The 17,105-nt window shown below is 45.6% G+C and overlaps 1 protein-coding gene across 3 annotated transcripts in view; it reads right to left on the bottom strand.

The window, feature by feature from the left end:
* Positions 1–17,105, bottom strand: part of crybg1a (crystallin beta-gamma domain containing 1a) — a 320,531-nt gene that overhangs the window by 75,236 nt on the left and 228,190 nt on the right. For all 3 annotated transcript variants that reach the window (XM_078542510.1, XM_078542512.1, XM_078542511.1), the window contains 2 exons: positions 5,532–5,658; positions 1,800–1,835 (listed from right to left, as the gene is read on the bottom strand). In XM_078542510.1, the coding sequence (XP_078398636.1) occupies positions 1,800–1,835; positions 5,532–5,658 (163 nt within the window). The remainder of the gene's footprint in view (positions 1–1,799; positions 1,836–5,531; positions 5,659–17,105) is intronic.

Genomic DNA, 17,105 nt, shown 5'->3' with positions numbered 1-17,105 from the left:
AACAGGAGCCGCTCTGTTAAGTTTACAGTGCACAATTTCACTTCATCTAACTTTGAGTTTCAGATCACTATGAGCTCCACCTTCATTTACACAGTTTATTGCTTCAATCTCAATTACTGTTTTACAATCACTCCACATACCCGTTATCTGCAACACAACAACAGTTTACTAACTTTCAGGGTCTACTGCTGATATAACACCATTCTACAGTATGCAAGTGATCCCATATCTGCATCTGTCTTCCAACAATTGTGTCTTTTTCAAAAAGTGCTTTCGAGGCAGTTAGATGCAGAGGAGAAATTTACAGGTTCCTAGCAATAGAGCATACAAAAAATGTGTCTGAGAGCGAGAGAGGGGGGTGGCTCCTTTTTGAGGCAGTCTCTCTGCACAGGGACTGTGACTGCAGTTAGGCCACATAAGCAGGGAGAGCCTCAAAACCTTGCTGGAATGTGGCCCACAGGTCTGCCTTCTGGTGGCCTCCACCAGGCAGGTGACCTAGTCCCTGACACTTTAGGGGGCCCAAAGATTGACTGGAAAATTCCAGCCAGCCTTTGACAATAGGTCTTAATAGTCGATTAACTATCCTCAGTTGGCTACTTCCTGCTTGCCGGTGGGTAGCCTTTTGGTCATTGATTTCGCCTTCAGGAAAATGGCCCTGGGCTGGGATGGGGCCAGCAAAGCGACCTCCATACTTACCCCATATAAAATCTTGCCCCAGCCTTAAAAAGTTGAAATTTTGGTTATGAATCAGCAAAAATCCAATCCAATTGCACTGGACCAGTATCATAATTTATAAAGATAGATATACCTACTCATCTCTTATGCTACAGTCACGAAAATTTTGTTTAAAAAAGTGGAATCTGTCAACCAATAATTATTATTATTTATTTGTTCACGGAATGTGGGTCTCGCTGGCTGGGCCAACATTTTATTGCCCATCCCTAATTGCCCTTAAGAAGGTGATGGTGAGATGCCTTCTTGAACTGCTGCAGTCCATGTGGTGTAGGTACACCCACAGTGCTGTTAGGGAGGGAGTTCCAGGATTTTGACCCAGCAACAGTGAAGGAACAGCGATATATTTCCAAGTCAGGATGATGAGTTACTTGGAAGGGAGCTTCCAGATGGTGGTGTTCTCATGCATCTGCTACCCTTGTCCTTCTAAGTGGTAGTGGTCGTGGGTTTGGAAGGCGCTGCCTAAGGAGCCTTGGTGAGTTGCTGCAATGCACCTTGTCGATGGGACACACATTCATTCAGATTGAAATAAAATTGACCAACATTCCAATTTGTCATGGGGTAAATGAACTTTATATGCCACATTAAATGATATAGATCAAGGAAGTTCAAGGTGTGATGCCAACTATGTATTCCACTGGCAGAAGTTGTTGCAATGGTTTCAGGTGCTCTGACATAAGGTGAATAGGCCAGGGCCTCCACTATTGATCAATATCAGGTGGATCCTGTATGTTCACATATGTGTAAAAACAGGATGGGGTTAGAAATGGGCCTGGCTATGACGCTGCATGTGGTCCAATAGCTTGCCAACTGTCCGGACTCATATTTGGAAAATAATAACTGGAGGATATTCAGGAGAGGCCCTGGTACTTATGGAACCACAGCCAGCATGAATCATTAGCATCGCAAACTGAAGAATTAGAAGAGAGAAAATAATTTCACCTTGTTTAAATACAAAAGGACCCACCTATTCTGTTGCACACAAGCAGTGTACAAAAGGTAGCATTATTACAGAAGAAATTCTATTTGACTTATTTACTGAAAGGCAACGCCAGAATAATACTTACTTTGTTGTCATTCAACTTTTCCACTTTTAATGTACCCTGAAAAAAAGCAATTTTTTTTAACATCTGCTTTCCCTTTAATAAAATAATAACAGTACAGCCTACTGTACAAAGGCGTCTAAATTTATTCTTTTCTTAAGTAATGGACTTTTGTAACTGTAAATGATCTACTAACTATAGTTAATCAGTTCTCAAAAAGCAATGGTTACTATTTTCAATGGTTGGAGTGATCCAAAGCATGGTGCTATCACATCACAAATTTCTAAAAAGGGATATTGACCAGATATTGTTGGCTAAACTACAACATTTTTGTTTGCAAGTGAAAAATCGGGAGGAAGGAAAGGAAGATACAGATAGAACAGCTTCTCATTGAATTGTTAAGAATTTATATATGATAGGTTGGCTGAGAAAGTAAAAAAAATAGACAAGGCACCCGACCAAGGGATATTTCATACAAGGGTAAAGACAGAATTAACCAGCAAAGTCAGTCATAAGAATGAGAAAGTATTCAAAAGAGGGCACAGGGATAATGCAGTGAACTATAGGCCAGCAATTCTAACATCTACAGCGGGAAAAGTGCAAAAGGACGTCAAAAGATAAATCAATGAGTCACCAATTGATAGGTGTGGCATGATAAGAGGGAGTTCACATGGAGTCATGGGAGGGAGTGCTTCCCAGAAATATTAACTGAAATTCTGTGAGGATGCAACAGGCTTTGGTTGTGACAGAAATTCTGTGGATGTCATTGAAACCTACAATGTTGTGAAAGGGGTTGATAGGGTTGACGCTGAGACATTGGGCAGAATATTCCAGCCCTGTTGGTGTCGGGCGTCATGATGGGCCTGGGGGGAACAATATGAAGGGGCCTTCAGGCTTAACCAAGAGAAGTTCTTAGGACAAATATGCTAACCCATGTGTCTTTCTCTTTGAACCTGCAGTAGGAGAACATCAGGATATTGAAGCCTGGTGATTTAGTGGTATGCCTCAGAGCTTACAGGGAGCAGGGAAGAAGAGAGCGGTGGAGGCGGCTGGCTGCACAGAGAGGGGAGCACCCCCCCTCAAGATGAAGGTGCAGCAGGGCCTGCTGCGCACACAGCTGAAGATCCACAGCGAGCCATTGCTTGTAGGTGCCTCGCTAGACCCAGTGTCATTAGACAGCGCCTGTCATTCCAGCAGATGACGGTGAACCAGTATTGCCAAACACTACGCATATCGAGGAAACCAGTTGGTCACATATGCCACCTGCTGCAGGATTTGGCACCACGGGGAAATGGAGGGCATCCACTGCCAATGCCCATGAAAGTGACCATGGCACTAAATTTTTACGCCAGTGGGTCTTTCCAGGGCTCCACATGACCTGTGCAGGATCTCACAGGCTTCCACGCACAATTATATCCAAGAGGTCACGGACACCATCTTCGCGAAGGCACAGCACTTTGTGCATTCTACCCAGGGTTAAGAAAGCCGGGAAGCAAGAGCGCTGGGATTTGCGCAGATCTCATATTTTCCACAGGTGCAGGGTGCCATCGACTGCATTCACGTGGTGCTTGGATCTCTATGTCAACAAGCAGTCACCTACAACAACCACAAGGGCTTCCACTCGCTGAACATTTAGTTGGTGTGCAACCTTGACAAACACATCCTGCAGGTTTGCACATGATTCCCAAGGCAAGTCCATGACTCCTACATCCTTAGCAGGTCTCAGACCCCTGACATCTTCCAGGGTCCAGAGAGGCTGTGGGATTGGCTCCACAGGGACAAGGGCTACGCACAGAGCAGGTGGCTGATGAAGCTCATGTGGTGGCCTCAGACTGCAGCAGAGCGACGGTATAATGAGGCTCATGCCACGACCCGGAATTTGGTGGAACAAACGATAAGGCATTTTGAAAATGAGGTTCCGGTGCCTCGACAGGTCCGGTGGAGCGCTGCAATACAGTCCACTGAGGGTGTCACGCATCATTGTCGCTTGCTGCGCACTCCACAACCTGGCGCTGCAACAGGAGGGAGGACCTGGCTGAGGAGAAGATGGAAGAGCTGCACTTCTCCTCCGATGAGGAGGACGTCAAAGGGGATGATGGTGATGGAGAAATTACTTCACTCAAAGGGATGTGAATCTTTGGAATTCTCTACCCAAGGGTTGTGGATAATCCATCATTGAATCGTTTAAGGCTGTGATAGACAGATTTTTGGTCTCTTAGAGAATTATGGGATATGGGGAGCATGTGGGAAAATGGAGTTGTAGCTCAAGGTCAGCCACGATCATATTGAATAGTGGAGCAGGCTCGTCAGGCCATATGGTCTACTCCTGTTCCTAGTTCTTGTGTTATGTATTTAGATTTGAAGCAACCTTCTGATACTCTGTCACACAAGTTATTGATCCACAAGGTAGGAAAACATGGAATTAGAGGAATATTTTTGAGATGACCTGAAAATTGGATAAAACAAAAAAAGCATGGAGTGATTAATTGTGACTGCACCAACTGCACCAACATGGCAAGCAGTCACTAACTGGGTGTCACTGTTTCCAACATACATAGTTGGTTTGGAGGTTGAGTGAGAAACAATACTATCAAAATCCACAGGCAACTCCAATTGACATGGGAAGTTTGAACATTAGGGAACAGGCAGAGGTGGGTTGATGACAGGCATGTGACATTTCATGTGGACGAGAAAAGGGAAACTAAATGGTTCTGGTCCACAAGACAGAATGCAGGAGAGGGATCTTAGGTCACTATTAGTGGATGGCTCACTGAAGCCAATGGCACAGTGTGTGACAGCAGTAAGGAAAGCTATCCCATGGAAAGGTAAAGCACATTTTGGCCAGAGGATAGAGCATAAAATTCAGGAGGTCAGTATGAAACTGCACCAGGTGCAGGAACAGCCAAATGTGGAATACACCTGAGTAGAATTATGGTCATGATACTTGTAGCAAAGTGAATTCAGGGACAAGAGAAAGTGAAGAAAAGGGCCAGCAAACTAACAGCGAGCTTCAAGTTTCTGAGCCATTTGCGGAAGTTAACGGACCTGGGATTGTTTACTCTGGAAAAAAGAATGTTCCGGAGAGATGTGATTCAAGTAATCAGGTTCCTGAAAGGCATTCATAAATTGAACCCCAATAATTCTGAGGTTTCCACAAACTCTAAATCTATGGTATAAAGGGAATGCACACAGTTTAGATTTAAGTACTTTCTGCAAAGGATGGTGAACATGTGGAAAATTGTATAAGAGAACGGGATCAATATTTGCCAGAACTGCCAGTTGAGGGATATTGGGGTTTGTTTGACGAGCCACTGGACTGCAGACTTCTTTCCTCCTCTGTACTTTCCTTTATGCCCTTAACATTGAAGATGTTAGAAGAAATCACAATTCAATTGTACAAGAAGGAATATCTACTCTTTTAGAAAGGTGTACAAAAGGAAATACATCAGTATTTCGCACCTCAGAATATACCAGGGCATCTAGGAAGTGGTACAGAGTGAATGTTAAAATAGCAGGGCAAGGCCAACATTCTCGTGACAAACTTACTTTAAGTGAAATCAAAAAACATTAAAATATTAACTTGTTCATTCTTGCAGAAGTCTGTCTCAGCTCAGTCTGTCAAACCCTTGTACATTTTAAATTTAAATATAAAAAAACAAAATCACCACTAGTACAGACCAAACATGCCCAGTAATATTGTGCTGATTTTAAATATAATGACACAATGTTCACAAACTAGTCAATTTTTTTCTTTACCATTTTCAATGGTCTGAGCGAGCCAATGAATGGATCCGTTGCACCCCAAGATTCTGGACAAGGATACTGACCATATTCCACAATGGAAGAATTTCCTTGATAAAAGGGTTCTTCAAACAGAAGCCAACTGGGAAAGAAATGCCAACAAGTAAGAGTTATGCTACAGCTTACATACTGCATACAACATACAGCATAGAAACAAGCCATTCGACAAAGTCAGTCTATGCCAGCATTTATGCCCCACTCGAGTTGTCCTCCCACCTTTCTTCATCTAACTCTATCAGCATAACCTCTATTCCTTTCTCCATCATATAATTATCTAGCCTCCCCTTAATACATCTATTCACTTCAACCACTCAATGTGGCAGAATTCCACTTTCTCACTGCTTTCTGAGTAAAAATGTTTCTTCTGAATACCCTATTAGATTTCTTGGTGACTATCTTTCATTGATGACCCCTAGTTTTGCTCTTGCCACAAGTGAAAGCATTCTATATATATCTACTTTATCAAAACCTTTCATTTAAAGACCTCTCTTAGGTTACCCCTTCAGCCTGCGATTTTCAAGAGAAATGGGTGTCAGCCTGTCCATCTCTACTAATAGGTTTATCCTTACATTTCTGGGTTTTTGTCTCCTCTCCAGCGCCTGGTGTCTAGAATTGTATAAAGTATCCCAACTGTGTTCTAACCAAGGCTCAATATAACTTTAGCATAATGTTACCTTTCAATTCTATTCCTCTAGTGATAAACCCCATTGTTTGGCCTGTTTTGTTTTTTGTCCTTGCTAACCTATGTTGCTACTTTCAGTGATTTGTGTATTTGTACACCCAGATCCCTTTGCTCCTCTACTCCCATTTAGATTTTTATCTTCTAAGTAATACACAACCTCCTTAATCTTCTTGCCAAAATGTAATAACTTATATTTATTTATACTCAAAAATATTTTCTAATTATATGCCCATTCTGCAAATTTGTTAACACCTTCTTGCAATTTGTTAGTGTCCTCTTAATATTGAATATCACTCCCAATTTGGTGGCAACTTCAAATTTAGAAATTATGGCCTGAATTTTCAGCTCGGCGGGCAGGCGTGATCGGCGGGCCCAGGATCGGTTGGGACATGGACCGCCAACAGCGATCGGCCCCCAACCGTGATTTCCCACTGGAAAGCTCAACGCCGCCGGGTTGGGGGCAGGAAGATGGCGGGCGATGATGTCAACGCGGGCACGGGCCAGCACTGACAGAAAGCTCCCTGAAGGCAGAGAGCTGCCTCAGGGAGCTGAAGACCTGAAAAAGCAAAAAATAAGGGTTTCAAAAGCTGAAAGAAAGTGTCCACGTATCGTAATCGATCACCTGAAAATCTAACGAATGAAAACGCTGACCACAGAAGTTTATTTATATTTTATATCGTCACGGAAATCTCATCCCGCCCTTGGATGAGGTTTGACGAAAAATGCAAAGGCTGCCTGGCCGATTCGCCCATCCGACAACCCTAAGGTTGGACAGGCAATGATAAATCGGAGTCAATTGTGGTGTTAATGGGGCTTAATTGCCCTCTTAATTGTCTGCGGGCACACTTCTGACTTTTGTGCGCGTGTGCCGACTGAAATATCGTGCAAGCGCGGGATGATGTCAGGACGTTCGCCCGATGTCATGTCACACTATTTTACGCCTGATTGGGCCAGGCGCGCCCGCCTGCGATGTGTAAAATTCAACCCTTGGACTTTGAAATAAGGAAAAACATAGGGTTGAATTTTACGCCTCGCGGGCGGGCGTGCGCCCGAACCGATCAGGCGTAAAATAACGCAAGATTATGTCAGGCATCGTCCCCACATCATCCCGCACTCAGGCGATATTTTGTTCAGTGAACGCGCACAAAAGTCCGAAGCGCGCCTGCCAACAATTAAGAAGGCAATAAGCCCATTAACAGCGCAATTGACTCCGATTTTTCATTGCCCGCCCAGCCTCATGGTTGGTGGATGGGCGAATCAGCCAGGCAGCCTTTGCATTTTTCATCAAACCTCATCCACAGATGGGATGAGATTTCCGTGATGAAATAAAATATAAATAAATTTCTGTGGCCAGCATTCTCATTCGTTAAATTGTCAGGTGATCGATTGTGATGCATGGACACTTTATTCAGCTTTTGAAACTCTTATTTTTTCTTTTTCAGGTCTTCAGCTCCCTGAGGCAGCTCTCTGCCTTCAGGGAGCTTTCTGTCAGCGCTGGCCCGTGCCCGTGTTGACATCATCACCCACCCTCTTCCTGCCCCCACCCCAGCAGCGCTGAGCTTTTCAGCATGTGTTTCACACTGGCTGGCCATTAATTGGCCAGCAAGCGCGAAATCGCAGTCGGGAGCCGATCGCAGTTGGCAGTCCTTTTTCCCAGCCGATCCCGGGCCTGCCGATCACGCCCGCCCGTCAAGCTGAAAATTCAGGCCCAAATCATTAATACAATTTATGAACACAAGAGTTTTCAGCACTGATCCTTCTACCTTCTGCCGCCCTTTACCCCTACTCTCTGCTAGCTCACTTGAAACCATTCTGCTACTTCTTCTCTGACCCTGCATTCTCTGACCTTATTCATTAGTATATCATGTGGTGCCTTATCCAAAGGCTTTTTGAAAATCTAGATAAGTTACATCTACTCTTGATGAATTCTATCTAGAGCTCTCCCAATAAAAGCAAACACTCGAAATGCCGAACACTGGAAACAAAGATTAAATATTGGAGCCACAAATAAGATCAGAACTCAACACAAAAATAAATCATATCAATTGAATAAGAACAAAGGTGAGGCTGGAGGAACAAAAAGCAGGGTAAGCCAAAGTCAAATATCAGAGTTAAACCACTAACTGCACTCAATTTGAAATATCGCTCGTCACATTATAAAATGAAATAGAGATTAAATAGGCCCCAAATAGACAATTTAAAAAATGCCAGCAATTATGTTAAGTTTGGAACTGATGGGTTCTATTTCGGTTTGTATCTTATCAGGTATTTGACATGCTCCAATTAACTCTCTTTGGTGGTCAATTTTAGGGTGTATAATTGACCATCATTTTGCTAACCATCAATATTGATAATTGAAACATTGTATGTCCAGTTTATGCACTGGCATGCCTGATGTTTCTCTGCATGAGGTTGCTGATCCACAGTACCAACCAGTCCGCTATAAATTTTCATTTAATAGGGTCATAGAGTACAAGAGCAGGGAGGTTATGCTGAATTTATATAAGACACTCGTTAGACCTCAGCTGGAATATTGTGTACAGTTCTGGGCACCATACTATTGGAAGGATGTGGACACATTGGAGACAGTGCAGAAGAGGTTTACAAGAATGGTTCCGGGGATGAGAAACTTCAGTGATGAGGATAGATTGGAGAGGTTGGGACTGTTCTCCTTGGAGAGAAGAAGGCTAAGAGAAGATTTGATAGAGATGTTCAAAATCATGAGGGGGCTGGACGGAGTAGATAGGGAGAAGCTGTTCCCACTTGTAAAAGGGTCAAGAACAAGAGGGCACAGATTTAAAATGACTTGCAAAAGAAGCAAGTGTGACATCAGAAAAAACTTTTTCACACAACGAGTGGTTTGGGTCTGGAATGCACTGCCTGAAAGTGTGGTGGAGCCAGGTGCAATCGAGGCATTCAAGAGGACATTAGATGATTATTTGAATAGAAACAATGTGCAAGGGTACAGGGAAAAGGCAGGGCAATGGCACTAGGTTATAATGCTCATTTGGAGAGCCGGTGTAGACATGATGGACTGAATGGCCTCCTTCTGTGCTGTTAAGATTCTGTGAAATAATAAATTAAATAAATGATGAGAATAATTAATAGTGGAAAAAATGATACTGGAACTTAAAAATTCTAAGTACCCTTTAGAATTTAACACATTTCTTTTTCTGAAGTTTTAAATATTGAATTTTAACAAACTTTGATACAACCTGACCTTCTTAACACTGTCACAGTTCATTATCCTGCTTCTCAAACAGGCCATTTCCAACAGTGGAGGCAATTCTAACAGCAGTACAGGATCATTATCCATATTGAAATACAACATAAAGCATATATCAGGAATACTTCTTACATTATATAATTTAAATGATCCATAAATCTACCATCTTAAATAAAAATCTGCTTTTGATAACCATGCTTAAGATACATTTCAATACCAAACCCTAATGCACTCGGCAAAGCAAAACAAATATCATTGCTGTAATAAAGCAGTACGAAACAAAAGAGAAAAAAAAAAGCTGCCAACTTCTGAATGGATAAAAGCACATCAAGAAACGAAAGAATTTCCATTTAGTCAGTCAATGAGCGGAATCATCCCAGGTTTGCACTAAGTGTGGTAGCGGGCGTGAATAAAGATGTTTTACACGCCGGCCGCAGTGGCGGGTTTTTGCACCATATCGTCCCCTTCCTGAGCATCCCACCTCATTGATAGTGTATTCACGGGAAACACGCCGGATCGCTGGTGGGCAGGCTCAGATTTGCCAGCCACGCCTTGACCTTAGCGCTTCCTCGCTCCGGGCGCCATATTTAAAGTGCACTAGGGCACAGTCTACTTCATGTCGACAGACCAGGACTACTCCAGGAGACAAATGACCCCCAAAACCAGGAAAACAGCAGCCCCCAAATTTAGTGACTCTTCTCTGCGGCGCCTGCTGGACGCAGTGGAAGGCCGCCGCGGTGTCCTCCACCCCAGCTCTGGCCACAGGAGGTCCACCAGAGTCACCAATCCGGCCTGGGAAACAGGGGCAGCAGTGGTCAGCGCAACCGGAGCATGGAGGAGGTCAGCCACCCAATGCAAGAAGAGGATGAATACTTTCATCCGTTCCGCCAGGGTAAGTCAACCATCTCATCACTCTCAACTCACAAACCCATCACACATCCACAGGGATCTCACACCGGAAGGGGCAACACCACTAACTCTTCACACACACGATCACATCTCCATCAGGGTCATATCCTCTCAAGCTCGCATTGTTCATCCTGTCCATGGCTCCGCTCACCACACAAACATTCCACACAGTGCCGTGAGTCCTGCTCACTCTAACTCCGTCTGTTTTCATGCAGGAGAAGCTGGCTCACAACAGCAGGGAGAGGTTCCAGGTCGGGGGTGGAGTAGCTCGCATTAGGTCCCTCACTCGCTTTGAGGAGTGTGCCATCGCGCTGACTGGTGAGAACATGGACCGTGCCTGTGGCGATGGTGAGGCTGAAGGTGAACACCCATGTGAGGGTCTGACACCACATCATTCCTCTCTCAACGCAACCATGAATGCTCTTTCTCCGGCTTTTGACTCTGCTGCAATGCACTAATTATCTCTACTTCGGTTCACAAGGAGCTCTGCCAAGCGACTGACACCCTCAGCCAACCAGTCCCTCAGCTCCATCCACATCCACACCTCCAACCAAGAGGACACCTCTTCCATTGAAGAGCTGGAAATAAACAGCCTGGAAGACCCTTCACAGCACTTACCCACACCCTCCGCCAGCGCAGAGACACACACCTCAGTGGAACCTAGGTCTAGAGCAGGCTCGGGTTGACAATCCCGGTGGTCCTTGTGGTGGTCACCACATGGACACATGTCCGCTGCAGGAGGGGGAAGGTTCAGCCAAACTCCCCGGCACTCAGAAGACTGCTGGGGAAGAGGCATCTGTGAGGTCCAAGTCAGTTGATGAGCCTCTGGATTTGGCTGTCCAACTCATCATGGGAAGTCAGCAGAAGATGGGGGAACATCACGCAGAGCTGTAGGAGACCCTCAACAGAGTGGCACGCGAGTTGCAAGAGTGCATCCACCTGCTCTCTGATGAAGTGGTTCTGACAGGTGTGCACATGAAGGCCTCCATGGGAAGGATGGTGGATGCCATGGAGACCTTGGTCCAGCAGAACGCAGAGATGCGCACAGACCTGCACTCTATCGTGGTAACCATGGGTGAGTTCCTGCAGTGGCAACGCGAGGGGAAAACACGGCACGTCGATGTCCCTCCAAGTGCTCCTTCCCCTCAAGGAGTCAGGCCAGGGCTCTCGGGCACGCAAAAGGAGAAGGAGTGGCAGCTGGTTCATTCACTCAGAAATCTCAGAGGCTGTCCACTTTGTCCTCTTTGCCTGTGGCCCCCTGAACCTCGTCCTCTGTCACCGCAGAGGGAGCAGCCAAAGCAAGCCGGGCCTTCAAGGCCTCGGCTCTGAAAAGGACGCATGCCAAAGCCATCAGAGGCAACAAGGCCAACTATTCCATAGGCCATCTCCACCCCTGCTGTGGATGTCAGGACAGCACCTGGAAGAAGTGGTTGGTGAGAAAAGTCAAGAAATTCTGATCACAAGTGGTTGCACAGATGAACACATTTTGTCACTTTGTAACCTGAAAATATATTCACTTTCACTGAACAATGTGTAATGTAATCTTTCAGCTGAATTCACAGGCTTCACGAGTCCTCCCCCCTGCATTCCCCCACAACTAGCAGTTCAGCTGCTAGCAGCCAGACCACGAGTGGTTCTGGAGGGAGAAGTGTTATGTGTGGCAGGGTCTTTCGGAGCCTCGTGCAAGCACTCTCCCACACACGCGGATCCTTCATCCGTCACACCCATCTCAATGTCCTGAGCATTTTCAATGCTGCCTGCTGGGTTTCTCTTTCAGTTGTCCATCTGAGCTGGCCTGCATCTCCACGCACACACTGATCACACTCCCATGCAGCATCTGTTCCCACCCACCATGAGTCTCCTCTCACTTTCGATTTTTCAAGATGGTACTGGTGAAGTTCTTGGTTAGCTTCCCTTCCCCTTCCCCTAGTCACCCATGTCCTTTCCCCCATCACTGTTGACTCCTTTGGCATCACCTTCCACCTCCTGACTGTTACTTACCAATGCGAGCCCTTTTCTTTCAAGGATGTCTGGGTGAACATGCATGTTCCCTACCTTACTGAGAATCCCATCCCAATCTACATTGACCTCCCGAACTCCTCCTTCCCACTCCCGGGGTCTGTATCTGCCTCCAAGTCCCCACCAACCATCCTTGCTGTCCCTTCTACTGATACCAGTGCACCCTCACCCTCCCACCCTTCAGCTCACTCTGCCCCCTCTCATACTCATCATTCCCTTCTACCATGCCCACCCTCAGTTTACCCCCCAGGAGGCAGTCATTGAGTCCACAGTCCCCACCCTTGCACATTCAACTGGGCATCACCCACCTCCCTTTATCCCCTCCTCCACCCTTACTCCCTCCTCCCAACAGACACCATCCCCCCTCCGAACTCCCTCCTCCCATCAGACAGCTTCCCCTCTCCAAACTCCCTCCTCCCCTGTGGACACCTACCCCTCTCTAAACTCTGTCCCTTAAACCTTTCTCCCTGCTTACACCTTCCTCCCCACTGCAGCATTCTCCCCCCGTTGCTCCCTCCTCCACCCCCATACTCCCTCCTCCCCCACACACCTTTATCCCCTCTTCCCTGACATCTTTGCTCCCCACAACACCCCCAACCTCACCACCCCCACCAACACCTTCGTCCTCCCCCCTTCCCAACCTCACCACCCCAGACACTTTCGTCCCCCCACTCTCAACCTCACCTCCACCCCAATACACCTTCATCTCCCTCCCACACCTAGACCTTCCTCTCCCCGCACTTCGCCAATCATCTATAGCAGCCCATGGCCAAGACCGTGATGTTCCGAAGCATCAACAGAGGCCTCCCACCTTCCGTGAGCTGCTTCGCAATGGAATCATATGCCTGAGGATCCACCCAGCATATCGACCCTCCAGGGTCCGGTAGCTGTAGGGCTCCAGCATCTTCTTCTCCTCAGATGTCCACGATCTGAGCAAGGCCCTAAAGGTAAGTCCCGACTTCTGTACGTCACACTTGTCCAGGCACATTGTGGGCCGGCGTGGTTCCCCACCGGCTTAATGGTAAATCGGGCGTGAAGGGACGATTCCGGTTGGGTCTTATTTTGTATCCCATGAAAATCGTGTTCACGCCGGCCTCCAGCGGGATTCATGATCCACCATGGCAGACGCCATCGGTTGATCCCGCTGTGATTTCATGCTAGCGTGAAACCAATTTCTGCCCCTCACACCAAACTCTCCCCCCACCCGCCAGGACACCTGCTACCAATTAGACTGGCTGATTCCGTCCAATGTTTCAAGTAGGTCAATACCAATTAGGGAGCCTTGAGAATAGAATATGTAAATATGACTCACTTTGCTATGAATAAAAACTGTGTTGCAAATTTCCTTTTCTTAAAAAGGTGGTTTTAACTTCTTTTTCAATCACCTTGGCCTTGTGTTAATTGTGCTCCAGGGTCACATAAAAGGACCTGCTGCTTCAAGTTACACTGATAGCTGTTAAACATGTAGGCCAAGAAATTCAGTTGTGTAGCTTGTTTTGGGGTGTTAAATGGCCGCATAAGCTCCAATATGGCAAGCTGCAAGTGCACTGGCTACCATATTGGTAGAGGCTAAAAAATAAAATCAGCCTGCAGTGCCCAAGCTTGAAACAGGCCTTATTTTCACATGTGAAGGAACTAACACCAGTCTGTGGTCCTCTCTGGAAGTTTGCTATCTCCAGGTAAAACTTGCTGGGAGAGTGAAGAGGATAAAACAAAAATAAATATGTAGCCAACCACAAATACTGCAAAGGCATGTTCCATATTACATTAACAGCATCTCATATATCGTCTACAATCATTACACACTACTATGTGAAAAGATCAAGGTGTATCACTGGCACAAGATTACTCAAATGAGTGTAATGGGTTAACACTGGAAAATTATCAATAGTCCAAAGATATAATAAAGCTACATTGTACCAATCAACCAAGCCAAAAATCTCTAAGTTGTTTGTCTTGACCAAAACAAGATCAAAGCCCTAGATTATTTCATCTATCAGTTGAACTGCACTAAAGCCAGCTGCACTGCAATGGATTACATTGTTGTGATGACTGTTGTGGACTCTCCGTTTGACCTCATAAAATGGCCAAGAACACTGGAAGTATTCAGCAGTCATTACCAGGGACTGCCAATTTTGTAAAGAGAGAAAAGACACTCTAAGGAAATAGATCAAAAACATGAGTCAACAAGACAGATTTTATAAAGACCCCATGATTTTCTGTCCATTCGTTGTAATCAAAAGCAAGTTCCATAACTCATGCCAATGATTTCCCAATGGTTGAAGCTTCCCTGTTAAAAATATTTGATCATTTCCAAGTGGGACAGAAATTGGGAACCAATTTTAGATAGTTAAAAATAATTTTCCTCAGAAGCGTTATTCTTAGGAGTAAGTTTGGTTTCAGGGAATGAAAAATGAAAAACGTATTAACAACTTTTTATTCATTCACAGGATGTGGGCATTATTGGCAAGATCAGCATTTACTGCTCTTGAGGAGGTGGTGGTGAGCCTTTGTTCTGAAGCACTGCAGCCCATGTGGATTATAAATTTTCCCAATATCCAAGTCAAGAACAGCAGAAGCCAGAGGAATTCATTAGAAACCAAGAGAAGCTTTTATATACAGTAATAATTTTAACGTGGAAAACACTCCCAATGAGAGGTGCAAAAAAATAGATGTGAAGGTGAAGATAAGGAAACATGGTCAAACATTTGGGCCCAGATTTTCACCAAAATGAAGGGGCTCCCTGTTGTGATGAAAATAGCAGAAATGACCGAAAACCATAAGCCCAGCCCCTGAACAAAGCATTTCCTATCTTCGCAGGGACGGGAATGCAGTTGGGCCAGGGTTCGCTCACGTGTGGCTTACAGAGGGAGCTGGCCATTTAAATGAAGTGAGGTGAGAGTGACTAACCTTGACATCAAGGCAGCATTTGACTGAGTGTGGCATCAAGGAGCCCTAGCAAAACTGGGGTCAATGGGAATCAGGGAGAAACTCTCCGCTGGTTGGAGTCATACCTAGCACAAAGGAAGATGGTTGTGGTTGTTGGAGGTCAATCATCTCAGCTCTAGGACGTCACTGCAGGAGTTCTTCAGGGTAGTGTCCTAGGCCCAACCATCTTCAGCTGCTTCATCAATGACCCACTTTCCATCATAAGGTCAGAAGTGGGGATGTTCGCTGATGATTGCACAATGTTCAGCACCATTTGTGACTCCTCAGCTACTGAGGCAGTCCATGTCCAAATGCAGCATGACCTGGACAACACCCAGGCTTGGGCTGACAAGTGGCAAGTAACATTCGTGGTGCATAAGTGCCAGGAAATGACCATCTCCAACAAGAAAGAATCCAACCATCGCTCCTTGATGTTCAATGGCATTGCCATCACTGAATCCCCCACATCCTGGGGGTTACTATTGGCCAGAAACTGAACTGGACTAGCCATATAAATACTGTGGCTACAAGAGCAGGTCAGAGGCTAGGAATTGTGCTCACCTCCTGACTCTTCAAAGCTTGTCCACCATTTACAAGGCACAAGTCAGGAATGTGATGGAATACTCCCCACTTGTCTGGATGAGTGCAGCTCCTACAACACTGAAGAAGCTGGACACCATCCAAGACAAAGTAGTCCGCTTGATTGGCACCACATCCACAAAAGTTCACTCCCTCCACCACTGAAGCGCAGTAGCAGCAGTGTGTACCATCTACAAGATGCACTACAGGAATTTACCAAGGCTCCTTAGACAGCACCTTCCAAACCCACAACCACTACCACCTAGAAGGACAAGGGCAGCAGATAAATGGGAACACCACCATCTGGAATTTCACCTCCAAGTCACTCATCATCCTGACTTGGAAATATATCGCCGTTCCTTCGCTGTCGCTGGATCAAAATCCTGGAACACCCTTCCTAACAGCACAGTGGGTGTACCTACACCACATGGACTACAGCAGTTCAAGAAGGCAGCTCACTGCCACCTTCTCAAAGGCAACTAGGGATGGGACATAAACTTTCCCATAAACTTTCCCAGCCAGCGAAGCCCACGTCCCATGTATGAATGAAAAAAAAAGGGAGTCAAAGTTTATTGGGAGGAGTTCGGAATGTGGAGTTGAGGTTACAATCAGATCAGCCATGATCTTACTGAATAGCGGGGCAGGCTTGAGGGACAGAATGGCCTACTCCTGCTCATAATACGTATGTTGGTATGTATCAACTACCATCATAGTTATAATAAGCAAATTAGTGTCTGATTTTCGGAGAAATTACTCAAATCTTTCAAGTTAACCACTTATAAAGCAAATTATAAAAATTTATCGAAGGATATATATTTAGCATATATTTACTTTTCCCACTGCACACATCTCTTTACAAATGTAGCACAGAAATTTTTTTAAAAACAGGTAAAAGCTTTGCCATGCAATTGTCTAACTAAGGCAAATGTAAAATAGGGCTCAATTTTGCCGTTGGCGAGCAGGGGGCGGGGCCCGCTCGCCGACGCACGAAATGACATGGGATGACATCGTGCGGAACCCCCGATGTGATCCCACCCCATTTAAATCTTCAGGAAGGTGGGGGGCACAACAAAATCAGCTGCATGCCCGCCGACCTGTCAATGGCTAATTGAGGCCATTGACAGGATCATTGAAACAATTAAAGGACCTGCTCGTCCAACCTTAAGGTTGGCGGGCAGGCCAGGAG

The sequence above is a fragment of the Cetorhinus maximus genome, chromosome 5 (genome assembly GCF_964194155.1).
Source record: "Cetorhinus maximus chromosome 5, sCetMax3.hap1.1, whole genome shotgun sequence".
NCBI lineage: Eukaryota > Metazoa > Chordata > Chondrichthyes > Lamniformes > Cetorhinidae > Cetorhinus > Cetorhinus maximus.
The sequence above is the reverse complement of the archived record's forward strand: the minus strand, read 5'-3'. Positions and strand labels throughout refer to the sequence as shown.